Below are 27,979 nucleotides of genomic sequence, written 5' to 3'. Positions count from 1 at the left end.
ACTTTCTGGGAACTGGTTCAAAATATCTGTAACAAAAATGGAAGCCACTGTGACTCTTTTTTTCCTACATCATAAATGACTTGTGTCTCAGATCATGCAGACGAAATGCTATAAACGCTGTCATGTTATTTTGTGTTCGGATGCCTTGTGTTTGGGAACGCAATCATGTGAGACGCTTCTGGGAGGGGAATAAAAAAATAATTTTGATGACAGACTTTGGCTCAGGCATTTCAGAATGACCAAACCAACATTTGAGATGCTGTGTGATGAAAGTGATCCGCTGTTTAGTCCAGTTATCCAATCACATCCACTGGTGAGGCAAAGTCACATGAGTTTTTTTTTTTTTTTTTGCGCAACGAGGGATTTATTCAGTAAATGTGTTTCCATCGTGGTTTATGGACATGTCTTATCGGATAAAAAATTTATCTGCTTCAATTGAAGTTTTTTATGAGCAATTTTAGAATTTATGCACATCTTGTCTTTCCATCCAGCTTTTTTTTTTTTTTTTTTTTTTGCAATATCTCAAAATGCACATAAAAATAGGTGGGTGGAAACAAAGCTAATGGTGATTTATTGATCAGAAAGATACAACTCTACAGTGTACCATAATACTATAGTCAGGGGTGCACAAAACTTTTTCTGGTCTGGTTGTCAAGGAAGCACATGTTGGTACTCACACTTTACATGGCACACTTCTCCTACAAGCTTTGTTCACTGTAGAAATTAAATATAGGTTCATGTTTGTTAAAGCTGTATTTTTCTTATTTTATTAACATTAATGACACAGACATCAGCAGGAATATTAGGCTGCTGTTACTTTAAGACAGAATGCATGAACTAAATATACTGTCACACATCCGGATTCTTTCTCAACTGTTCACTCATGACACAACCGAGAGAATCCTTGCCGAGACGGGTATTTTGACGTAATTTTGTGTGTATGTGTCAGTTCAAATGCAAGTAAATGTGAAAGAGGAATCAATTCGATGTTTGAGAGCAGTCTGAATCGCGTCTCTCTATCTTTCTCTGTGTGCGCGCGTTTCGGGTGTGTGCAGCTGTGCGTACGGATAACAGCGCTTGAGTCCCGATTTACGCCTCTTCTTCCACGTTTAAAATCGTTTCAATGTGTAAATTGGCAAGACAAAATACGTCCAAATGATAAACTTTCACTCTATGATGGTTAAACTTGGCAGTTAATCCGTGAATCAAATGCGTGCCGAACCGTGGGGCCTGGTCCGTACGGATCACAGATCAACTGTGATCTGTTGCACCCCTAATAATTAATGAACACACTTATCATCATGATGGCGATCTTACCAGAGATGGTAAAGTAAAAGTGGCCCTGTCCCCAAGAATGCCAGTACTCAAAAGCGCTCCCTCCACGTTTTTTTGCTGCGCATCGTTTATTTTTACCATGCATGCGCACCAGTTATGTGCACCCCTGACTCTAGTGTCAGTTAAATTAAAATAATTTTTAATGTTAACATTAGCATTAAAGTATTTGCATACTTTAACATTTTATTTAAATCAGTATTTCATCAAATTCAGTTTGTGTATGTGTGTGTGTGTGTGTGTGTGTGTGTGTGTGTGTGTGTGTGTGTGTGTGTGTATATATATATATACTTCGAGTAAAATATAATTTCTTGTCTCATTCTTTTGGTTTAGGGGTGAAACATCATCCAGATAAGACAGATTAACTTCACTGGTGTAGAAATGTGTTTTTCCTAAATCTAAATTATGGTGATAAACAGAGTGTGGGTCCAGAGGAGATGAGGGAATAAACATTCTCATTCTTTTTTTGTCCCTTTTGTCTTAAATCTGTCATTACCAGCTTTAGTTGGAGTAAAAAGGGCTCTGAAACACACTGAGGTAAATTTAGTCACTTCCTGTCTAAAGACCCCCAGCCCCCCATTTGCTCTCCTGTGAGGGTAGTGTTTCAAAAAAAAAAAAAAGTGGGGGAAGAAAAGATATGGGAAAAATAGCAGACCTCACTGCTGCAGTCGGCCAATGAGGATAGCAGAACCGCAACAGGAAAAGGAGGAAGAGGAAAAAAGAGGGAAAGAGAATGATATTTTCATCCAGCTCCTCCCCTGAAGTGAGAAGTTCGAGGGGGTGGGGAAGGGAACGGGGTAGACGCTACATCTGCGTTTGCTTTCAGTTCTCCCTCTCATATGCTATAGCGAAACTCATTTTTTGAACTAATCAAGAGTGAGCGTGAAAAGCAACATTGTTTGGTGTTGATTTTGGTTGTCTCCAGAGTTATTTAACACTCTTTGATGTGTCAGATGAAAGACATGCATTCTCCATCAATTTTCTCATAAAGTCCGTGGATGAAAGGGCCAGTTTATGTTTGAGAGCCGAACGCTGGTCATATCTCTTCTGCTAAAGTGCCATCTTCTTATTGGATTTTTCTACTTGCTTGTTCTTTGTTGTCTATCCAGGGTTTTACAGCTTGAGGGGGTTTATTGAAACAATCTGCAGACCATACTCAACCCTAACCAACAGTGACATTATTGTTTTAGACAGGATTTTTCTTTACCCGGGTCTGATGGCAGTGACTCTTTAACTTATGTAATGTGGTAAATTAGTGTGGAAGCACATGTCTCTCGAGGACAGTATGGCTCTAGGCTTTCTCTCGGGCTCTCTGTCACTAAATAACTAAATGCTGCTCACCCGTGACCGCCTGTTACCCATACACTAGGGTATTGTTTGTTTTAATTAAAGCTGTGCCATCCATATTCTTTGTAAAACAAGAATCCAGCTCTTGTTTCCTTGATTGGGACCTGGATTTTTGCTTGTGATTTGGAGATGACCCATGACTTTAAATCAACTGGGGGTTTGATGATTTTTAGTGGATGTACAGTAAGAAGTCAGATCATCTCAGATATCTAAAAACCTTTCATTTTAAATGGAATATCTATGGTTTTATTATGTAAAACTTTTCTGGTCCTTGCAAGTGGTAGTTGCGTAGGCTGTCAATGGAGGGACAGAAAGCTCTCAGATTTCATTAAAAAAGATCTTCATTTGTGTTCCGAATATGAATGAAAGGCGATTACGGTGAGTAATTAAAGGTAGGATAGGATTTTTTTAAAAACACTTTTTGTTATACTGGTTGAAACTCTTCACATCCGTATAGAAGTCAATTATAGAAGTGGTCTAAATATTAAAAAGCGAATATGTTCTGTGGAAGTTAGCCTGACTACGTCAGACTTTGTACTTCCGTTCAATTTCAGTTCGCTTCTGTACTCAGTCTGGGATAGCGACCTATCTTTCCGTTTTCCTCCGGCCCCAAAACAGCCGGCCAATCAACGAACAGAGGGCGGGCTGAGAGCCGTGACGTAGACGCTGATTGTTCCGTGGATGCGTAGATTTACTTCACATAATCTGCAAAAGTTGTTCACAGCCATGTTCACTCCAGTATTTCGCTCAATGGTTTTGTTTTCGCATCATACATGTGTTTACAGTGGAAGTTAGATGCGGCTGAGCCTGCGCATAACACATGTCATAACCAAACGTTATGTGATTGGCTTACGGGTAACCAATGATTTTAAACTTCAGACAAGCGCCCCCCGCGAGAAAGAAAACGCTTTTCAATTATGCCATTCCAGACTCTGTCTACGAAGCAAAGCTAAGTAGCAGAGTTTGGTATTACCAGGCTATGTGGAAGTCACAGGACCAAAAAATGTTTATCCAATCCTTGCATGCGATGCCCTACCTGCCTGTCCAGATATGTATCTCCATTCCTTCACGAACCCTGCTTGCACAGATATCATACGTCATCCGCGCATTCCGTAAGGCTATGCAGAGTTGTAGACAGTCACTGAGCGCCACAAACAAACTGCAGCCACATTTTTAAGTTCCTCCTGGACCAAAACAACAAGCTTATGCTGCGTTCACGCCATGTCTCGTAACACTGTGCAGACACTGCTGTGTGTTCATGTGTTTTAAGAAATGCTTTTGCTCTTGCTATTGCTAGCTGCTCCGAAATTGCCTACCTTACCTTTAAAGACAGATGAACTCAGATGAACTTTGGGTGAACTCACCCTTTGAAGTAACATGAACATTTTTAATTTATCAATAACAAAGGTTAATAAATGCTGTAAAAATATATTGCTCATTGTTAGTTCATGTTAGTTAATGCATTAACTAATGTTAACAAATGAGAATTATTGTAGTGTTACCATTTGACCTCTTGTTTTTGTGCATGCTAAAGAAAAACCGCTGCAAAACTAACCCACGTTTTTCTGTATTTAAAAAGTCCAATTCACTTAATTTAGTGTTTGGCAGTGCTAACTTAATATGCCATGCCTTTAACGATTTGGTCTCTGAATCCAAGTCCAAAATGAATATTCCAAACAAACTTCCTTAAAAAAAGTGTAATATGTTTGCATGGCCACTTTAATATTGTCTCTAAAACCGGCTCCTGGCAGCAGCAGCTCATACAGTTCCTCAACCACAAGAACTCCACACAGGGGTTCCATCCTGGCAAAAACAGAGGAGTCTTTGATTGGGGGAACATTCAGCTCCCAGCCGTCTGTTTTAATAAGAAATAGGGAAATGAGGGGAGAAATGCAGGGAAAAAGAAAACGAATGTCTGTTTTGGGTACAGATTAATAAGGACTTGAAGCTTCACATGGAGCCAAGGGAAATAAGACGTGCACCCAGAGCATTCCATTCAGATGAAACCCTAAAGACTTTGTTTGGGTCAGCGCAGAGTGCTTTTCATTCTGACTGAGGCTTTTAGCCAGTAGAGGCACCAAACAGAATTGCAAAAATTATTATTGCTTTCAAACAGGTTCCCAACCACTGCCCCATCTGCCATTGGTCAGGCAAACAGTGAGCCCCGCCCCAAACTCGCGCCAATTGGTTGAGGCAGATTTTGATATAACAAACACAAACAACTTAACACAGCAATGATTTGAAAGTGCCAAATAGGTAAGTCAACCAACAAATGATTTACTCCAATGATATTTGGTTCTTCAAAATATTTTTTTATTTTATTTTTCTTTTCTTTTATGTCACGCAGAAGAAAGTCATACAGGTTTGGAACGATGTGAGGATGATTAAATTACATCTGAATTGTTAACATCCTCATGTTGTTTAACAATCTCATGTCATGGAACATAAAAGAAGATATTTTGCAAAATGTCCTAGTGTTTTTATGTCCCTACAATACAATGTAGTCCACTGTTGTTTGGTTCCCAACATTCTTCAAAATATCTTCTTTTATGTTATGCAGAAGAAAGAGAAAGGCATACGGTTTGGAATGATGTAAGGATGTTTTAAACGACACAATTAGAATTTTTTGGGTGAACTACCCCTTTAAGGAGCATTCACACAGTCATGTATTGTGTCCGCAGATGGATGTTGCATGACGGCTTGCTGGTTTTATCAGCACCCTGAACTATTTTTAAGATATATCGTAGTAAAAACGTGTTAAACTTTTAAAAATGTCACTTAAGACTTGCGTCCTTCAGTTACTGTACACTCCATCTAGCTGAAATAGAATGCATCTTGTAGTTCTTTTTGCACTAGGTTTGAAAAGATTTACATAGAAAAAACAACACTGCACCTTTAAATTAATGTTTAGGTTGCCAATATTAAAAATGACAGCTAAAGGGGATTTGCATTCAAACATACCCTATCACGAAAAAGGATGTCACTAATATACTTGCTAAACATGCTGTTTTTGTTAAACCATTGAAGACTTAACATCAGGCACATCATATAAAGTGCATATCTGTTGTGTGGTTCAGTTTACTCATGGCACGGTTCAGTGTAATATGTAATTTTAGATGGTGGAAAATGAGGACATACCAACAACTTTGGGTAGTTTCTGTCTCCTCAGAGGGATTCTGGGGAGTTTGGTGCTGATTCGACTGAATCCACCACAGAGGATTATTTTGGCCTTCTTGCTGTTGGTGGAGTTTTCCTGGTCAGGGCTGAAAGAGGAAGGGTGACGTTAGACCAACATTACACTGCCCAGAAATGGATTCTACATTGGTTGGTGTGTGTTATTGTAGAGTGTTAGCCTTCTAGCATTAACTGCATACGGTATACACCATCAAACCTTAGAGATTATAGATTTAATGTTCAAATGAAGGAGAAATGTAGGGATTCATCTGCCTCACTGGCAAACTGAGGAAATCTAGGCTCAGTTGGTCTTACGTTCTGTAGTTTTCCAGCCATTTAGAAAAGGTGGAAAGTTTAAGAAAACAGCCGACTGTGATTTCTAGAACACGAGAGTCTTGAGTTTACCCGACTGACTGCAGAGAACAGAGCAGGCTTTCACTTCAGCGAACTGTGAACAATTCTGATGACAGGCTTTGTTAAAAGAAGTTCTTTGCCAGGGCTGAGTTTGAGATAGACGCAACGGCCACGTTCACACCGCCGCTGTCAGTCCAGTTTTACAGCACTACATCTGGTTACGTTCACACACAGTTTATGTGAGCAGTACCACTCAAGCTGTTGTTGGTTAATTCAGATTTGATAGATAAACTCATGCCTATTAAATAGTCTTGTATTAATTACAATGAAACTTATTTGGCATTTATATACATGTGTATATATTTTTTTTATAGTTTTATTCAGCAAAGATGCATTGATCGAATGTGACAGTAATGAAGTTATGCTTACAAAAGATTTCAAATAAATGCAGTTCTTTTGAACTTTCCAATCATAAAAAAAAGGTTCCTTGAGCAGCACCTTGGCATATTATAGAGTGGTGCGCTTAAAGAAGATTAAAGAAAATAGTCCAACGCCGTGGTACAACGAGAACACTCGGGCCCTTAAGAGAGCAGCCAGAAAAATGGAGCGCAACTGGAAGAAAACAAAACTAGAGGTATTTCGCATTTCATGGAAAGAGAGCTCAATTACTTACAGAGAGGCTTTAAAAGCTGCTAGATCTGCTTATTTTTCAACCCTATTAGAAGAAAATAAACATAATCCTAGGTATTTATTTGAAACGGTGGCTAAACTAACGAAAAATAAAGCTTCAAGCACCGAAGTTTCCAAGCAACACAGCAGTAATGACTTTATGAACTTCTTCACTTATAAGATTGATAATATCAGGGACAAAATTATAACTATGCAACCGTCTACTACAGTATCGCATCAGGCAGTGCATTGTAGTCTCCCTGAGGAAAAATTTGATTCATTCGTTGCTATAGGAGAGGAAGAATTTACTAAACTCATTAAATCATCTAAATCTACAACATGTATGTTAGACCCTATACCGACTAAGCTACTGAAAGAAATACTTCCAGAGGTCATAGATCCTCTTCTTAATATCATTAATTCGTCTTTGTCTCTAGGATACGTACCAAAAAACTTTAAACTGGCTTTGATTAAACCGCTTGTTAAAAAAACGCAACTTGATCCTTCAGAATTAGTCAATTACAGGCCGATCTCGAATCTACCTTTTCTGTCAAAGATATTAGAAAAGGCAGTATCCTCACAACTGTGTTCCTTTCTTGAAAGAAATGATATCTGCGAGGATTTCCAGTCCGGATTCAGACCGTACCATAGTACCGAAACAGCTCTCGTTAGAGTCACAAATGATTTGCTCTTATCATCCGATCGTGGTTGTATCTCTCTATTAGTGTTACTCGATCTTAGTGCTGCATTTGACACCATCGACCACAACGTTCTTTTAAATAGATTAGAACATTATGTTGGCATTACGGGAAATGCACTAGCATGGTTTAAATCATATTTATCTGGGGCCGTATTCACAAAGAATTTTAAGGCTAAAAGTAGCTCCTAACTGGCGAATTTAGGAGCAACTCCTAAAAATAATGGGCGTGTCACTCGTAACTTTAGGACTCCTAATTTTTTTGATTAAGAGTAATTCACGAAGCATTTTAACCCTAAAAGTAGCACCTAAGCCTGGGACAGCTTAAAAGAAGTCGAGAGGACTCCTAACTCACTAAGACCTATTCACAAACCGCTTTTTGTGGCATTTCACGTTGCGATGTTTTGAAATGCGTATGCGGAGCTACAGGAGCTTCCAATCGCGAGGGAACAATTTTGCATTGTAGGCATAACTAGGGATGCAATAACGCCACCAACAACAACCAAAACTAGGCTACTCATTCATTGCATGTAAACTAATCGTAACGTTTGATTGTGAATCAAATTAAAATGTTCTTCTCTTTGCAAACGTACAGTAGGCAGAGGCATAGTGACAGATTAATTCAATAATGTTGCAAAGATATTGAAACAATCCATACGTTTCATTAGGCTACTAGGCTATTTGTTTTGCCTTACTTTTTATTCATTTAGGCTATTTATTCAGTTATTCATCATCTTCCGTCCTTCGCACTACTTGTGTAGCGCACGCATTCTCAGACCTGTCACTCATCATCGTAGGGGAGGGGTTTGGAATCATTCCCGCGTTACAATCATCAGCCAATCAAGTTGGTCATTTCAGTCCAGCTCGTGCATGAGTAATGACGTCATCCATAGCAACGAAGACTCACTCTTAGTTTAGGAGTTGTCATTTTTCTTTACTAAGAGTAGGTCTGAAAGGCGTTGTGAATAACTTTTAAGAGAAAACTCCTAGCTAAAATCTTTTAGTGCGATTTAGGAGTACTCCTAGTGGTAAGATAAAATGCTTTGTGAATACGGCCCCTGACCGTTATCAGTTTGTAGCAGTAAATGATGAGATATCTCATCGATCACAAGTTCAGTATGGCTTACCACAAGGCTAAGTACTAGGACCGCTGCTGTTCACTCTGTACATGCTACCCTTAGGAGATATCATTAGGAAACATGGCATTAGCTTTCACTGTTATGCCGATGATACTCAGCTCTATATTTCTTCAAAACCTAACGAAACTTATCAATTCACAAAATTAACGGAATGCATAGCGGATATAAAAAATTGGATGACTTGTAATTTCCTACTTCTAAATTCTGAAAAAACAGAGTTTCTAATTATTGGACAAAAAACTTCCTCACGTAATAACCTAGAATACTGTCTAACACTTGATGGCTGCTCTGTTAAGTCTTTGTCGTCGGTTAGGAACCTGGGTGTGCTCTTTGATACCAATCTTTCATTTGAAAGTCACGTGTCTAGTATCTGTAAAACTGCATTTTTCCATCTTAAAAATATATCTAAATTACGTCATATGCTCTCATTGACAAATGCGGAACAATTAGTTCATGCGTTCATGACCTCAAGGCTAGATTATTGTAATGCTCTACTGGGTGGTTGCCCTGCACGCTTAATAAACAAACTACAGCTAGTCCAAAACGCAGCAGCTCGAGTTCTTACCAGAACCAGGAAGTATGACCATATTAGCCCAGTTCTGTCAAAACTGCATTGGCTCCCTATTAAACATTGCATAAATTTTAAAATATTGCTGATTACTTACAAAGCACTGAATGGTTTAGCTCCGCAGTACTTGAGCGAGCTCTTAACGCATTATAGTCCATCACGTCTATTACGATCTCAAAATTCCGGCCAGTTGATTATACCTAGAATATCAAAATCGACTGCTGGCGGTAGATCCTTTTCCTATTTAGCACCAAAACTCTGGAAAAGTCTTCCTACCATTGTCCGGGAAGCAGACACACTCTGTCAGTTCAAAGCCAGATTAAAGACACATCTCTTTGACCTAGCTTTCACATAATACATTATAGACTTCTATAATTTAATGTTATGCTGCATAGATTAGGTCAGCCGGAACCGGGAACACTTCCCAAAAATCCTGATGTACTCGTTACATCATGAGAAGAATGGCATCTACGCTAATTTTAGTGTCTGTGTTTATCCCAAGGTTTTTCCTGCAGCCTGCCGGATGCAGGCCGTATCCAGATCTGACGAAGGACCTTCACCTGGACCGATGACAACGCAGTGCTGAAGTGCCAACTAGTCTCTCCCTATGGAGGATCCCACTACCACTCTACAGATAAGGCGTTGTCGGGAAAATTCGTCTCGCGGTCCTACCCCAAAGCAACAAATAAAATAAAATTCCTTATCAAAATTTATAAGGAAAGACAAGTATTTTGTTTAGGCTTGGCTTGTAGGGAATTCCAAACCTGCGTATATTCTAACGCACATAACTATAGAACCCATTCTAAATGCGCATGTGGCCGCCATCAGCGTTTCTCACAGGTTCGCATTTAAAGTCTGTGTAGAGAGAATGGTGTCGTCTTAGCGGCCCCTAATTTAATAACAAATGATCATTGCGACGGAACCAAATCAATTAAAACTAACTTTAGATGGAAATAACTTAACTCTGCTGTAAAGCAGAAACCATCTCTGTTACCTTAAATTATACGCTTATCTCTGTGAAGCTGCTTTGAGACAATCTACATTGTTAAAAGCGCTATATAAATGAAGATGACTTGACTTGACTTGACATTTGCAAAAGTTTCATGAATGAGGTCCAATGGTTAAACCTTCATAAAATCTACAAAATAACTTACTAGTGATTGTCTCAACACAATAAACTGTAACTGGAGAAAGTGTAAACTTTTAATTCAGAAGGCTGGGACTGACTAAGAATTAGATTGAGAAACTAGTCTTGATTTGCACTCACTTGCGGTTGTTTTTGTTGCTACAGAGGAAGCAGCAGCACAGCAGAGACAGAAGAACCACCAGCAGGAATGTTACCAGTGTTCCAGCAGCTATTACTCCCATCCGCTGATTAGGATCTGAGGGAGACAGACGGAGAGTGTAAAATTTGCAATTTAGAACAAATGGCACTAACATATGTGTGTATTCATTCAATTGTTTAATTTGACACATTTTTCAGAACAGATTAGAGGGTGTTCAGTGAAAACATGGCTGCAGTAGGAGACCAAAGTACAATTGATGTGAGCAGAACAACAGGTAAGAGAGACCTTCTTCTAAATGCTCAAAGTTTAAGAATAATTCAAAATATAGAATTCCTAAAAGCAGTATTTCATCTTTGAATCCGAAACGGGATAATGCAGTCAGTTGGACCTCGGTCACAAAATAAACTCTTGGCAGGTTGAGGACTATGACCACTTAGTAAATAAATCAATAAATTGACAAGAAATATTGGACATATTGAGGGGCAATTATACAATTTAGTGGTCACAAATTATAGTGATATTGAAGATTACACACTATAAAAGTTAATGAACTTTATAAATACACTGCAGAATGCCAAATTTGACCAGACTGTAATACAGTAAATGCAAATGTAATAATTGTAGAATCATGTTACATTATTGCACATGGAATTTCACATTAAACAGTTTAAATGTTCATAAATGTTGCCTGCCAAAGAACATTGTGCAGAAATGAACCAAATCCAGTGACTCAAAAAGCTATCTTTTTTTTGTTTTGCCTGAACACACCACATGTATTTTTTTTAAATGAATGTTTTATTTTATTTTACTTTTTTAGTTTATTTACTGCAGTGCTATTGAAGTTTACTCAGCATAAAGTTTAATGATCATCATGAGTAACCGGCAGAATCCTGTAATTGACCAATCAGAATAAAGTCTTCCTGAGAGCTGTGCAATATTTCACATATTTTAAAATTCATACTAAGAATAATTTGATGTTGCATCATAGCAAATGGCATTTCCTATAAAACAGCTTTTACATTTTCTTGAGTTTTTCCATGCTAAAGAAGAACATTGTACCTAAATTAAACAAAATGTATTTGAAATTCCCACACCAGTTCAGGAGTTTAAGAGCTAGCAGTTGTGTCCTGTGAGATGTAGGAAGTCTGCCAGTGGCTTCTTTGAATCTGTTGCCAACAGGCATTATCACTGGAGCATAATGTGTGGCCATTTGGCTCTTCCGTTCATAAACAAAGACAGTGATGGGATGCTTAACTTGGCACTGCTGACAATGAAGAATTTCTGCTGTTGGATGCACCATATTTTTCATCTGGATCATCCAAGGCCAATTATTAGTTCAATATGCATATGCTATGTCATTATTAATATTTACGCAACATAAGCAACAACTTAAACCCAGATAAACACAACCAGCAGGCCATGAACAAATGTTTATAATAAACTGTGTATGAATGAGGCCATTATATGCCCTTTTGTCTTGATTTTGTTTTTGGGGTCTACTAGAATGGGTTTTCACATTTAATATAAAAAAAAAAAACATTCTTTTTCTCATATTTGACATTGTTGCAGCTCCTCTCTTCCCAGTCTGTCAGTAACACTGTTTAGTTCATGTCTCTATGAAGCCCCTCCTTCTGAAAAAAAAAAAAAAGCACAATATGCTATGATTGGTCGACTGGACCAGTGTGTTGTGATTGGTAAATCCCTTCTTTGAGTGCAAAGTTTATAGGGGCTTTCACACCGGAGGAACCTTCATAGTTCCTAGAACTATTGGTGGAAGTACCCTTTTTTCCTTCAGGAACTAGGAACGATTTTAGTTGTAGGAACTCCTTTTGGAGGAACTAATTTAGCTTCTACTTCAGAGTAGGGTCTAACTAGCACTATAGGAACTACCAGTGATGTAAGTGTACACTGATTGGCCGAACGCACTCAAAAGACCAGCACGCGTCATTTTTTAAAAAGCCGTGTACACACACATTTACTCCAGTAAGTAACTCTACGAACATGGAAAACAGGGATAGATGAACCTCTCAACCTTTACGCTACGGACAAAATCCAACGCAACTTTGATCGTAAACTAATAAACAGAGAATGTGAGCATCACTGTGTGTTCAGGCTCTGGCTGGTGTTGTCAGCCATCAAAATAAAAGTCACAACAACAAGCGTGGCTTATGTCACTTCAGAGTTCCTACTGGCGGTGCGAACGCAAACAGGAAAATGTTTGGAGGCATTCGTTCTCGGGGAACCACCCTGGTAGCTAGTTCCTAGAACAACCCTGGGCGAAAGCCCCTTGTTTAAATGCACTTGAAATCTCAGTCTGCAGCAATTTTGTCAAACAGAAGTTACAAAAAGAAGTCGAAATTAATTTCAGCTGAACCCAAATTCTCCTTTCATAATATTTCTTGTGCAAACATTTGCTACTGAAAAACCAACTGAAAACGGTTAGCATAATAACTGATGACTATTTGACTCTGATTTGTGCTCTATGCTCACAGAGGTGTGGAGCTCAGTCCGGGTGTAGTGTGTGGTGCGGGGACATCAACACATGTCCTGAAAGCACAGCTGCGTTCGAGGAAGGCCTCACAAAGGTCGGGCACAATGACATCATTTCTGCCTTCACTCGAGTCCCTGTGAAAACTCTCCTGACCCACACCTTTCCTCATCACTCTGTCTCTCTTCCTGTAGTATTTCTCTCAGCTGTGTGAAACAACCCCGGCTCTCAGTAAGTCTGCGAGCAGGCAGGAAAAGAGCCAAAAAACACAGCCGTAAAAATAAGACACCGCTCTGGAAACACCATCAAGGCCGCCATGTTAAACTGCTGCTGTCTACGGCAGTGACCTACATAGTGAAGACTACGCAGGCATGTTACAAATAGCAACTGTGTGTTTCTTTTGCTTGCACAACAAGTTTCTCATTGATTTTTAAAGAGAAATTAATGATCTTTTACTCTTTAATTCAGTGATATTGAAGGTTATGCTGCATAAAAAATAATGAAAGAGATAACAATTTTGTATTGTCGAGAAAAACGAATTTTATGTTCAGGGAATGTTAGGAAAATTTTATTTTTCTTGATTATTCAAATGTTTTGGAAAACGGCACATTTTTGTCTTGTTTCTCATTAACAATGTAAACTTTTTCCCTGCCATTGACGGAATGGCATACGGAAGACGGATCTATTAGGGATCTTCTGAAAAGTACAGAATCTCCGGATCAAAACACAGGTAAAGAAGATGCAGAAACAAGCGATATCATATGTAAGCAGATGCATATGTAAAATAACGCATTCATTAGCATTAAACCGCATATAAATCAAAAACTGCCAAATGTTATTGAATTAAATGTCGACCCAGGACGAGCTATAGGACTGTGAAGCTTTAGGGGTGTTGATGGACTTGATCTACTCAATCTATGTTTTAATCATTGTTCTGAATCTAATCTGGATATAGTCTTTGACAAAAAAATTTTGCTCAAAATGTTGCTTTTTTTATGAAACTAACCCACATTCAAGTATTGATAAAAAAATAATGCATAAAGTTTCAATAAAATAAAAAAAATAAAAAATGCTGGCAGGGAAAGAGTTAAGATATGATACATTTAAAGACAAAGGTAAATGTATAAGATTATAAGACTTTTTTTATATATATATATATACTGTGTCTTGAAAATAAATAATTGTTTCTTACCAATTGGCATTTGTTTTTATTGTTTTAAATATAAACTTGACAAACAAATTTTCTTATGACAAAAATATGTTGTCAGTGGGGTAAGAAAAAAAGTACATTTCATTCAGAATAATTAGGATGTTTAGATATTTTTAATGGAAAAAATATTAGGGTTGGTATTTTTTTTTATGTCTCACCCTCACCAAGGCTGCATTTATTTGATAAAAAATACAGTAAAAACAGTAATATTGTGAACTATTATTACAATTTAGAATAACTGTTTTCTGTAAAAAAATGTAATTTATTCATATGTTAATTTTCAGCATCATTACCCCAGTCTTCAGTGTCACATGATCCTTCAGAAATCACTCTAATATGCTGATTTGCTGCTCAAGAAACATTTTCTTGTTGAAAACAGTGGTTGCTTCCTAATATTCCTAATATTTTTTGGAAACTAATGCATGTTTCAGGATTCTTTGATGAATAGAAAGTTAATATGAGCATTTATTTGAAATATAAATATTTTGTAACATTATAAATATATTTACTGTCCCTTTTTGATCAAATGCATCCTTGCTGAATACAAGTATTAATTTCCTTCTAAAACAAACAAACAAACAAACAAACAAAAGTTTACTGACCCCAAACATTGAACAATAGTGTAAATGCCTTTAAATATAGCAATGATGAAAACAGCATAGCTAGGGAATATCAAACATCTGCGAGTAATGATCATGACATGATTTAAAAACAAATCCACTTCGAGTCAAAAGGTTGAATCTTGAGTTGACCTCTGCGTCAACTAGGCAGCTAGTCCTCTCTCTCTTTACGTAATGGAAAATATGACTGATGTTGGATCCCACAACTTTATCTCAACATCTCAGGGGTTCTTTTGTGTCTCCATAGCAAATGACATAACATAGCTTGAGAAATGACAATTGAATTATTCCAAAGAGAGACAGGAAGGGTTTCTTACATAGGTTGCAGGCCCCTGACACTGGGTTGCAGTTCTTGTCGTGGCATGGACAGGTCTGGGCACAGTTCACTCCGAACTGACCAAACTCACAGGTCAGGTTGCAGCTAAAATGAAAAGAAATGCAAAGAGCACTGAGAAAGAGAGTCAATACAATCATTGTGTACAAAGCAACAGGAGTTTCCAGTGAAAATGGAACACGGCAGTTTGGGGAATTGTGGGCAATTATGTAGATGTTGGCAATGCAAATCTAAGAACAGAAAAGAGGAATGAACAATTATAATAAGTTAAACAAGCATAGAAGTTCTTATTGACGTCACTGAACTGAAACCGACAAACTATTTTAAATGTCTTACAGAAAAAAAGGAAGTATTGCATAAAAATGTGAAGTTTCATTAATTGAAGATAAAGGTATGATTTGATTAAAGTGCAGTTTGTCGTCAATATTTAGATAAATATTCAACTAAGTGAAATAAACTAATTTGGCATTTCCTAAAGAAACAGATTGCAGTTTAATATGCAAATATTACAAGGATGTAATTTAAGATTTTGAATGCTGAATAATCTAACTATTTATTTATTTATTTAATGTCTCACTATACCGTTCACTAGTTTGGGGTCAGTAGGAATTTTTTTATTTGAATTTTTATTTTATATAAATGTAATTGATACTTTTATTCAGCAAGGACATTGGTCAAAAGTGTCAGTAGATATATGTATAATTTTACAAATGATTTCTATTTAAAATAAATTCTGATCTTTTGAACTTTCTATTCATCAGTTTCACAACATATTAAGCAACACAACTGTTCTCAACATTGATAATAATAATACGTTTTTTGAATAATAAGTGATTCAGGCTCATCAATATTCTTTTTCAATCACTGTAATTATGGACTACAGAGTTTCAAAAATGCCTTCTTTTTTGTTACAAGGGCAAAGAAATGCTTTTCCTCACAAAATATTTATTTATGTGTTGAATAAGAATGTGTGTTTGACAAAGAACTAATTCTCATTTAACCATTTGAGGTGTCCTGTTTAGCACACTGCAATTTGTTTAAAGTTACTCATCTTTAAACCATTTAGAATGACTCTTTGTTGATTTTGTGATTCATCCATTAGTGAAAACAGGCCTTGATATCAAGATAAATATGTGCGTGACTCAGAGATGTGACTTACTATGTCCCATTGAAGCCAGGGTCACAGAGACACTCTCCTGTGGCAAAATGGCAGTCTCCATTAAAACAGTGGCTGCAGTCTTTTTCACAGTTGTCTCCATAGGTGCCGTTAGGACAGCGCACCTCACAGCTACACAAAGACAAAAATACAAACAGACTGAGGATCAATGGTCAATTCAAAGTTTTCATCGAAAGAATCTTTGAGGAGCAACATAGGAAGAATTTGAGAGGTGATCTTATAAACTTTTTTTATTCATTAAATAGTGAGATATCCAGAAAAAGGTTTCCACAAACATATTAAGCAACACAGCTGTTCTCAACATTGATAATAATAAAAAAAGTTTGTTTAGCAACAAATCAGCATATTAGAATGATTTCTGAAGACTGGAGTAATGATGCTGAAAAATCAGCTTTGCATCACAGGAATTAATTACATTTTAAATCGTCGTTTTAAATTGTAATAATATTTCACAACATAACTGTTTTATTGTATTTTTGATCAAATAAATGCAGCCTTGGTGAGAATGAGAGACTTCTTTAAACATTTCCTTTAAACCATTAGGAATCTTACCAACCACAAACTTTTAAAAACAGTAGTGTTTTGATGTATAAATGTTTTTAGATTTTATGTGCTTCTATTTATGTTTGTTACTATTATAATTTCAATCATATAGTGTGTGTGTGCGTGTGTAAATAACACTTTCTTAGTATAGTGAATTCCCCCTCAGTTGTCTAATACCAAGTGATAAAAACAAAATATTTTTGTTTTATTGTTTCATTAACAGTAATTCTTTTATAACTGTCAGCTACAATAGGGTTCACTATCAGCCAAAGATTCATACCGATCTCCGATCCAGCCGGGATTGCAGTGGGAGCACTTCCCATCGATGCGGTTGCAGAAGTGACCGTCTTTGCACGGTGGACACTGATCCTTACAGTTTTCTCCGAAATAGCCCTCCACACACGCCTGGTCACATCTTGTCCCGTTCCAGCCGCTCTCACATGTTACACAACGACCGTCCGTCACCTTACAGGGCTGCTGGCCTTTACAGTGGCCACACCTGAATCAACGGCAAAAAGGAAAGCCCGGGATCGTCCAGGTGTGGTCAGTCAAAAAACAGAAGAGAACAAGTTATGGCTATAAAATCAAGAAGATATAAAGCTCTGAATACGAATATACTGCACACTACTGCTCAAAAGTTTGGAAACATTAAGATTTTCGGTTACACTTTATTTCGATAGTCCACTTTAGACATTCTACTAACTTGCAACTACATGTCACCAAACTCTCATTAGAGTAGTAGACTATTAGGTTAGGGTAAGTAGAATAAGTATGGCATGTAGTTGCAAAGTTACTTATAGTTAGTAGATTTTAGTCAGCATCATTACGCCAGTCTTCAGTGTCAAAAACAATCCTTCAGAAATCATTCATTTCTTACAATCAATTTTGAAAACATTTTTTGCTGCTCATTATTTTTGTGGGAAACTGATAAAAAACATTTTTATTTGATGAATAGAAAGTAAAAAATAAAATAAAATTTATTTGAAGTAGAAATATTTTGTTACATTTTGTCTCTACTGTCACTTTTAATCAATTGACATATGCTTGTGGATTTAAAAAAAAAAAAGTATTAATTTCTTAAAAAAAAAAAATACTACCCCAAATTTTTGAATGATAGTGTATCATGGTTTCCACAGATAAAGTTTTTTTTTTTTTTTCTGTTTTCAACATTGTTAACAATAGGAAATGTTTCTTGTGCAGCAAATCAGCATATTAGAATGATTTCTGAAGGATCATGTGACACTGAAGACTGGAGTAGTGATGCTGAAAATTCAGCTCTGCCATTAAAATATACAGTTCTTTTAATATTTCACAATATCATGGTTTTTTTTTTTTTACAGTATTTTAGATCAAATAAAGGCAGTGTTAGTGCACATAAGAGGCTTCTTTCAAAAACAAACTTTTGGCTGGTAGTGTATATAACTTTTCCTCACCTGTTTTTGCAGCTCTGTCCGTAGAGCCCAGCTGGACACGGCTCCCGGCATAGCTTTCCTCTGTATCCGGGTTTACAGGTGCACGATCCATCTGCCGGGTTGCACTTCCCATGCACGCACTGACAGTACCGCTCACAGCGCTGACCCCAAAGCCTCTCCCTACACTGACATCGGCCTGTAAACTGCTCACAAGGCGAGTTATTACACAGACATTGAGCACCGCAATTTCGGCCGTACCAGCCAGGGTTGCAGATGCAGCGGCCCGTCTGATCGCACACAGAGTTGATGCTGCAGTAGCAGTTATTGTTGCACTGCGGTCCCCAGTAACCGGCATGGCAGGTGCATTTGCCCGTCTCCTGGTCACATTTGCCTTTCTGACAGTTGCAGGACTTCTCGCAGTTTTCACCCCAGCGGTTGGGGTAGCACGTGCACTTCCCAGTCACGTCGTCACATTTACCGTTAGGGTGGCACGTGCACATGCCCTTGCAGTCCGGACCCCAGAACTGAGCGGGACACTCTAGGGGAGTCAAAAAGATGCACAGGTTGTAGTTTACAGGGTCAAAAGAAAGGAAATGTTTTCTGTGCAACTGGGAAGCTGAAGGAGTGATTTCAAGTGTCATTGTTAAAGTTTACTTGGCTAAAATTCAGATTGTTTAGCTAAATGTTCTTTCACTAGTGCATAAAATTTCTATTTTGTAAATAAAATTTCTTAATATTAATGTGATATATATATAGAGTACTGTTCAAAAGTTTGGGGGCAGTACAATATTTCAGAAAAGTTGTCTCTTATGCTCACCAAGGCTGCATTTATTTGATCTGAACTGATTTCTATTTGAATATATTTTAATTCATGTGATGGCAAAGCTGAATTTTCAGCATCATTCCTCCAGTCTTCAGAGTCACATGATCCTTCAGAAATCATTCTAATAGGCTGATTTGCTGCTCAAGAAACATTTTTTATTATTATCAATGTAAAGCGTTGTGCTGCTTAATTTTTTTTTATCAGTTTAATGCATACTTGCTGAATAAAGTAATGATAAAAAAAAAAAATAAAAACTTGATCTCACACTTTTGAAAGGCATTTGTGTATATATAGGTACAGTAATTGGCCTTGGATATGTCTTTAGGAATGAAAAGTCATTTGAGAGGTGAAGGAGCTATATGATTACGATTATGAGATTTATTCTTTTCACAATAATGTACATATTTAAAGAAAGTGAGTTCAATTATGATGCCATGTTGTCTTTAAGTCTGGCGAATTTTTTATTTTTTTAAACTAGCAGCACTTTTAATTTTTCAACAATTTTCTTTGTTATATTGAAGCATATGCTGAATTTGGAGTGGGACATACTGAAGGATTTGACTTGAGGATTTTCTATTTGCTTTTGCTAATCAGAAGGGGACATTTTAGAGCATGACCCAAATTTAAAGGAATAGGTCACCCAAAAATACAAATGATCCTATAATTTACTTGCCCTCACGCCAGGTGTTTATGACTTTCTTCTTTCAGCCTTCCCACGATATCCATATTTAAAACTTTATAAACCATAATCAGTGGCTTCCGGCAAATGGCCCGTACACACATTCACGAGAGAGTCGAGTTCCAGCAGAAGGGTGACCTCTGACCCAACGTATGACATAGGCATAGCAAAAGCTTAGGCGAGAATAGACGCCTCTCGCCAAAACCATGTAACTCTCTTGTGAACGTGCATACAGCCTTTGGCGGAAGCCAGTGATTATAGTTTATAAAGTTTTAAATACAAAACCCATGAAATTTCTTACAAAAACCCATTGCTTAACTTCAGAACGCGTTTATTAAACCACTGGAGGTTTGAAAACCATTCGTTTTATGATGAATAGATGGATGGATGGAAGGATGGATGCACTTCTGGAGCTTCATTAACTCTGGCTCTTTTCAATGCCATTACAAAGCTGGAAAGAGCCAGGATATTGTTTAATATATAACTCCTATTGTGTTTGGCTGAAAGTAGAAAGTCATGAGGGTGAGAAAATTATGGGATAATTAAAGTTTTTGGTTTTTTTTAATTAAACTATTCCTTGAAATACACCCCTGCAGACAAGATGAATTATCAGTATTTTTTCACACACTTTATCTGGAAAAGAAAATTTTTAAATGCATTTCTATCAAGACTATACAATACATGTAATGTATTTGGTCTTGGCGAAAATAGATTTTCTACGCTACTGCTGTTGATTATTGCTGCTGCAGAGCAAGTACAGAGACTTTCTACTGCTATTACACACACAGACACACTGCTGTGAGCATGTAAGACATATACACAAATAGCATATATGAAATTACTCGTAGCAGATCTATACAGGTGGAGCTGGGGAAGGTGGAGGGTTTTCAGAGAAACTCTGAAAGCGTGCGGCAAACTGCTACAGCAAACACTAACTATTTAAATGTTGAGCAGCAAGCTCATTGGCTGCAGATGCAACAGGAACCAATCAGCTTGAGCGGTGTAGTTAAAAGCATAATTGACAGCAGTTTGCATTAAAGACCTTATCAGCCAGCGCAATCTAGAGTTTCATGACAGAACTTGGTATATCAATCTGTTAAACGTTTATTTTCTCAGTTTTTAGGAGTGCATTAGGCTAATTAAAGGGCATACGTTTTTAATTATTAAAATCAGTTACTTTAATCTGAAAAAAGACAAAAAGCAACTCACTTGTGTCACAACTTGCCCCAAAATATCCATGACGACAGCGGCATTCGTTTGGTCGGACGCACACCTCGTTCTCATTACAAGTGAAGTTGCCTTCACAGAGAGCTGAGGGGACAAGGACATGGTCAAGATATAAATCAAGTAACGTGACACTCAGGAAGTGATCTAACATACAGGAAATGACACTTACGTATTAAACACTCTTCACCTTGCTGCGCCCATCCGCTGCAACACGTAATCTCTGATGACCTAATGATAAGATGACAAATCATGATGAAATGATCAAGATAAATCAAGATAAAGTGCATTGGCTTGAATATTCAATCTATACAACATTTAGCTGACATCTCGAAGGACAGCTGATCGTTAAACGTTTGAGTCAGCATATTTTGCAAATGGCCTGACCAAAGCTTCAACTGTCCATGAGAGGTTTAAGCATGTGGAATATTGCAAATGTCTGGGTGCCATCTGTAGCTTCTTCTGAGCTTCACAAGCGCAGATGTTTCAGATAGCGAATCCTCATCCACTCTCACAAACACAAGCGTAAGCATTCATTCCATTCTCCACCCTCTCACCGACAGGAGTCATGCGAACCAGACATCCCGTTTGAAGCGATAACTTCATTGCATCGTCAGATGTGGAAAAACAACGAGTGGCTGGATCCAAAATAAGGCCACAGCCTGATTTGATTAGTAATGCAAATGTCCTGCATTAGGCCAGTAAGTCAGTCTAATAAACAGGCTGGACTCCAGTATGAACAAGAAAGCTTTGAAAAATGCTTGTTGGAATACTCAGTAGAACTTATTTAAACACATTCTTCAGAAACCACAATATAGCTTTTTGTGTGGAACTGAACTGAAACTGAAAATTTGTTTCACTGAAAATCCCTGAATTTGTAGCTCTCTTATGTCATTTGCAGTTCTTTGTATGCATCTGTTTTAAATATAAATTTTCAGTGAATAATGACTTCAATTTGGTTAATTCCTCACATGAAGCTATCATACTGCTTCAGACGAATGTAGATATGTGTGAGTCATAACATCTCCTTTGTGTTCCACAGAAGAAAGTAAGTCATACGGGTTTGGAATGACATGAGTGAGTAAACAATGACAGATTTTTTTATTTTTTTGTGTGAATTACTCTTTTAATCCAACACATATGATCCCGGTGGAATTTTGCATGTGTCTGCGGTGGATGTTTTATTCAAAGCATCACACAACAGGCCTGCTGCAGAAACTTATAGTTGCATGCCTTTCTTTTGACAGAAAATGAAGGGAGGAAGAGGGAGGAATGGATTTGGGACACAATGAGGACCTGATTCAAACCTATGTCTCCCATATGAGCACCACAGCACAATATATATATATATATATATATATATATAATTAATTATTATTATTTTTTTTTTAAAGAAATCAATACTTTTATTCAGCAATGAAGCACTGAATTGGTCAAAAGTGACAGTAAAGACATTTGAAATGTCACAAAAGGTTTCTATATTTTATATAGATTAACTTTTTCTCAAAGAATCCTGAAAAATGCATTATGGTTTTCAGAACAAGTAGCAGTAGTAAGAAATTGGGTTTCTTGAGCAGCTGAAGACTGTCTAATAGAAAACAGAACACAATGTTACTGTTTTTCTGTATTTTTGATCAAATAAATCTAGCCTTGGTGAACAGAGACTTTAAAAAATCATTTTTAATCAAAATCAAAAACATAAAAAAAAATCGATTTTTTTTTTAATCAAAAATCAAAATCAAAAACATTAAAAAAATCTTACCAACTCCAAACTTTTGATTGGTTGTGAATGGTAAACATTTCAAATTATCTCTGCTATCTCTACTTCAAGTGGCTTCCCGTTAAAACTGAATACTTTCTAAGTGCTTGTTAGATATAAGACATATGCCGCCCCTCATATTCCGCCACATGTGACCTCTGCGAGGCCTTGTCCACACTTTGGCTTCCTCTGAAGCGTGGGGTCCGCTCTCTGCATTCAGTCAGAGTTTGTTTAGCCTATGTGTGCGTGTCTTACCCAGACATGATCTACACCACAGCCCTGACTTCTCTGCACTGTGTCAAACCCGACATGCACACCACAGCGAGAACGTGAAGCTAGCGCCGCGGATGAAAGCTTAAACAAATGGAAATTGAGCATCAGTCAACAGCTAGGGGGCCAAACTTGACTCAGCAACAATAAAGTCCTGTGTGGAAATTTTGAGCAATTTTGTTAAAAGAACGTGAACTTCCTGTCAACGTCTGTGGTTGGTGAGAATCTCTGTTTGTGAGAATACACATTAGATTGTATCTGGTGGTTTCCATTTTGATCTAAAGTACAGTGATAGCCATCTGGAGCCAGTAATCGCAATGTAAACACACTTTTAAACAACCGCGTAAACCATTCATCGCTTAACAGTGCTAGTAGAATTCCCCTAAAATGCCTGCTGAGCTTAAATGCAACATGATTTTGAGATTTTGACTACATTCATACATCTAAATTTAGCTTTTTTGCAACATGTTTTGAATTAAAATAATGCTCCTCATGAAGTCATTTTCTAAGATTATTTGAACACTGAACAGTTTACCCAGGTTGTCGGCCAGGGGTGTGTTTTCCTGTACAACAACATAACTCGCTGCTTCATTACGTAATGTCGCAAATTTGACGGTCAACCATGTTGGTTTATGATGTCACACAGGTGGTGAAGTAATAACTTTTTTTAATGAATCCGTTTGAGATCAAATTAATTCTAGAATTTTTTGTTATAAATTGTGGACATGCCATCTGAGGACTAATTCTCCTTTTTCTCCGTTTTTTTGCTTTATTTCCAGATTAAATCACAGACTCGTTCTTACATACTAGAGCACGTCCGCACATGTGCACTTTTTAAAAACAGCACTGTAAATCTCTTGACAAACTTATAGACATAAATGACATTTGTTGTATATATTTGAAATGAAAGCTATAGATTGTACTGCATGTCAGCCTGCTAATTTTGCACAAGATAAGGATTTATTTAGCCCACATGTCATGCAAACAAGAAACTATGCTTCCAACCACAGGTGGAGGAGACATGTCGTTCCAACCACACAACTTTGCGATGCTGTTTGTGAATGTTCAGTAGAACTATGATTTCGGGAAACACATACTCGTTATACTATATGCTATCAACTATATGCACATAACAACGGACATTTTATCCATAGTTGGCTAATGATACTTTTGGGAAAGCCTTTTAGATGATCTGCAAGTTCACCATGACCAATTCATTTTTTTGTGAATTTTGTATTTGGCATCCACTACCATTCAAAAAGTGTTGGGCCAGTTAATGTGTTTTTTTTTTTTAACTTTAACTTAAAAATGAAAATTCTGTCATCATTTACTCACCCTCAAGTTTTTCCAAACCTGTATGAATTTCTTTCTTCTGTTGAACACACAAGAAGATATTTTGAAGAATGTCGGTAACCAAACAGTTAATGATATATTCCATAGTATATATTTGTTTCTCCATACTATGGAAGTCAATGGGGCCCATCAACTGTTTGGTTACCCAAATTCTTCAAAGTATCTTCTTTTGTGCTCAGCAGAAGAAATAAATTCATACAGGTTTGGAACAACTTAAGGGTGAGTAAATTACAGGATTTTAATTTTGGGTGAACTATCTCTTTAATACTTTTATCAGTCAAGGAAGCATATTGATCAAAAGTGACAGTAAGGACATTTATAATGTTATAATGACATTTAAAACAGTTATTTTAATTTGTAACAATATCACACATTTGACTGTATTTTTGATTAAATAAATGCAGCCTTGTTGAGCATATACTGTAAGAGACTTCTTTTAAATACAAACCCAACTTTCGAATAGAAGTGTATATGTAGGTCTTTACTTTGAAGGGGCAACACTTTTAGTCTTGACTCACTTGCTGCCCAGGGTGAGGTAAGACATGACAAAAGACCTAAAATATGACTAATATAAAGACGCAAAATTGGGAATGAACTTGATCATGCATTATCATTATATGGAAAAGAGCAGTGTTTGAAGCAAAATATCTGCAGAAGGTTGGACTGACCAAATTTAGACATGTGAATGTATAACATTTGTACACTTAAAATAATTGTGGAAATTTAAATATAAAATATAAATAGTTGTTTTTAGTTAATAGTTTAGTTTTTAGTTAATAGTTTTTTAAGATGGATGCATCCGAAAAGGGGAAAAAAAAATCCCTCACTTTGAAATTCAATGTTGAAATGCTTCTGATATCATAAGCTATCATCCATCCTGCTCATTAGATTTAGGCATTGCCATTATCCATTCAAATGTTAATCACTAGTTTTGATCCCTGATTGCCTGTGATTTTTACAGTATTTGTAAATGTGTGCCTCTGTTATTTGATAGATTCATTTGGACATCAACATTGATCAATGTGATTAGCCTTCTACATCTATTATACTTGGAATGAAATGTAGGTCATGGGTATAGCTAGTATGTTATGACTAAATGTCGCACCCTTGATGATCTCTGTGTTTAGGTTAGAGGAGAGTTTAGAGTATGTAACGACTGTGGAACTGTACAGATCATTCTCTAAGTCTTGCAGTTTCAAACTCTCTAAAATAGTGAGTAGGCCTTGAAAGAGTTCTATATCAAATTATGCATGTTTTTTTTTTTTGTTTTTTTTTGTTTTCGTTTTAGTTTATATACATTTTTATGGGCTTTTAGAAGTATTTTAATACCAATTAATTTAATTATTGTTCTTTTACGTAGGCTTTTATGCAGTATCTAAACTATGCCACGACTTCAATGCTTCAGTGCTTGAGTAATTGGTGTCGCCCTCTATCTCTCAATGTGTGTCAGTGACCCAGATGTGAAACAGGGTGACTGACACACATCAGATTCAAATAATTTGCTATTTGGAACTTCATAAAAAACAAAAAACAAAAAAAACATCTTAAGTACAGTTTTAAAAGTTGAATCACTATTTTCTTTGCACTTTCATATTAGGCTATAATTCATTAGTTTTATAACCACAAAAACAACAATCAGAAATGACAAACAACTTGGCCCTATTTTTTAACTTTAAAGCAAATATTAATATAAAATACTTTATCATTTTTAATTTGAACTCTTAATGTAGGCTAATGTTGGCCTTCTTTTTCATTTTCATTACTGTTTTCTTGAAGTTCACGGAAATAATGTTTAATTGCTACACTTAATAAAATTGGATTTTCATATAGGTTTTATTTCCTTCCCCCCTAAAAGTTATTCATCCAACTTACCCTGGAACTTTGCACACGTTCCTACCCTTTGGATTGAGTTCTTGACTGAAAACGGGACACAAGCATAGAAGCAAAAGCACTAAAACCGCTAAAGTGCCCTTTAGATCCATGGTAGAAGAAACAGCATCTCTCCATGCGCCTCTTCTGCTTAGCATTCCTTTCTTTTACAAACTCTAGAAGTTCTGACGGGATATTTTGTATCTCCGAAGTCTCAAAACCTTCGACTGCAAGCGTTCGTAAGTTACTTTATCCGCATAAATCGTTTATCCACTCTCTTTCTGACTCCAAAGGCTGAGGCAGAGGAGAGAAAAGAGGAGGAGAGGGCGCACAGAAGTTATAAAACCAAACAGTTATTCCCTCCGTCCAGCCCCAGTTCCTGAGAACTTCTGCTTTTATTAAGCGCTCCAAACACTGCTGGATGTAACTGCTGCATAACTGGAAATTTCTGACACAATTCCCGCCGTTGTTTCCAAAATGTAGATTTGCAGAGAGGATTTGCTGCTTCAAAGCATGTCAAGAAAAGGAAAAACAAGTCTGCAAAACTATATGTGCGTCCATTTTGGAAAAGACACGGGGACTTTAAAACGGTCGTTGTTCTCTTTTCAGAAGGAAAATTCCTAATTAGTGATCCTATCTCTGGCTCTGGCTCTTGGGAATTCGGTGCGCCTGCTCTCTTTGGCGTGCAGCGGTTTCCCAATTCTAACCGAAACCACCAGGAGCAGCTCCTCAGCGAGTGGGTGTGACTTTAGTATATGTTTAGGACTTAACCGTGCATCCCTCCAGCCCCCCTTACTAACCTCCGTTAACGTGCCCGCGCACGAGCTCGTGCACGCGCTGTCCGTCTCGCCTCATTACTAGTGAGGGTTACATGCAACAGTGGGTTATACAAATACGGATAATAGGCTATATCTGGTAAACCAATAAATCGAATAGTTTTATTTAAACCAATATCTCTCAAAAACACATAGTGAACATTGTACCTTGGCGAATATTATAGTTGGACAAGCTAAATTAGCTAGCCTATTTGGAAGGCCTGTAGAATGGCTGCTGAGGGGAAAAACATGTGTTTGCATTGGTCGAATCGAGAATCAGTTGAACACACCTTTTATCAAATCACAAATAATGAATTTTAGTTAAAATGGTGAGTGGATGGTGGTGCTTTATTGTCAGTGTGAGAGGATGGGACTGTATAGTGTTCAACTGGTGATGTCTGGTGATTTTTTTAATGATTTTAAGAATTATCTTGCATATGCACATACAATAGCATAATAGGCTATATTGTATTTTAGTGGTGTAGTAGCCTACAAAGACTTAAAAAATGCAAAACGTATCACACACACACACATAAATAAATAAATAACTCTTTTGAATAAATAATAAAAATCGTTATTATTCTTTTTAATTAATAATTTTCGGATGTCTCCAGAAGTTTAGTCAGATTAGCTAAATCGTTTACCCTCAGTCTTGTAATTAAAAGTGAAATACTTCAACAATGCAACGGCTCCCCCCGCTGTTAACTTCATGGAACGTGCACAACAAATGTCACGTCACGTTCGTCAACAAGCAAAACAGCAACATCAGAACTATTGACAAAAAGTAAGATTTAATAAAGTGTATTCATTTTTGTCCTCGGTGTATTGACATCATCA

The 27,979-nt window shown here is 37.1% G+C and overlaps 1 protein-coding gene across 1 annotated transcript in view; it reads right to left on the bottom strand.

Moving 5' to 3' along the window:
• scarf2 (scavenger receptor class F, member 2) overlaps nucleotides 1–27,139 on the bottom strand; it is a 36,208-nt gene extending 9,069 nt beyond the window's left edge. The window contains exons 1-9 of the mRNA XM_081364965.1: nucleotides 26,331–27,139; nucleotides 21,249–21,307; nucleotides 21,062–21,163; nucleotides 18,372–18,888; nucleotides 17,219–17,437; nucleotides 16,378–16,506; nucleotides 15,202–15,305; nucleotides 10,548–10,662; nucleotides 5,818–5,942 (exon numbers count right to left, since the gene is read on the bottom strand). Of these exons, the coding sequence (XP_081221091.1) occupies nucleotides 5,818–5,942; nucleotides 10,548–10,662; nucleotides 15,202–15,305; nucleotides 16,378–16,506; nucleotides 17,219–17,437; nucleotides 18,372–18,888; nucleotides 21,062–21,163; nucleotides 21,249–21,307; nucleotides 26,331–26,485 (1,525 nt within the window). The 5' untranslated portion in view covers nucleotides 26,486–27,139. The remainder of the gene's footprint in view (nucleotides 1–5,817; nucleotides 5,943–10,547; nucleotides 10,663–15,201; nucleotides 15,306–16,377; nucleotides 16,507–17,218; nucleotides 17,438–18,371; nucleotides 18,889–21,061; nucleotides 21,164–21,248; nucleotides 21,308–26,330) is intronic.
• Between the last annotated feature and the right edge of the window lie 840 nt (nucleotides 27,140–27,979).

This window comes from Scardinius erythrophthalmus, assembly GCF_964197995.2.
Source record: "Scardinius erythrophthalmus genome assembly, chromosome: 5".
Taxonomy (NCBI): domain Eukaryota; kingdom Metazoa; phylum Chordata; class Actinopteri; order Cypriniformes; family Leuciscidae; genus Scardinius; species Scardinius erythrophthalmus.
This window is presented reverse-complemented; position numbering and strand designations above follow the sequence as displayed.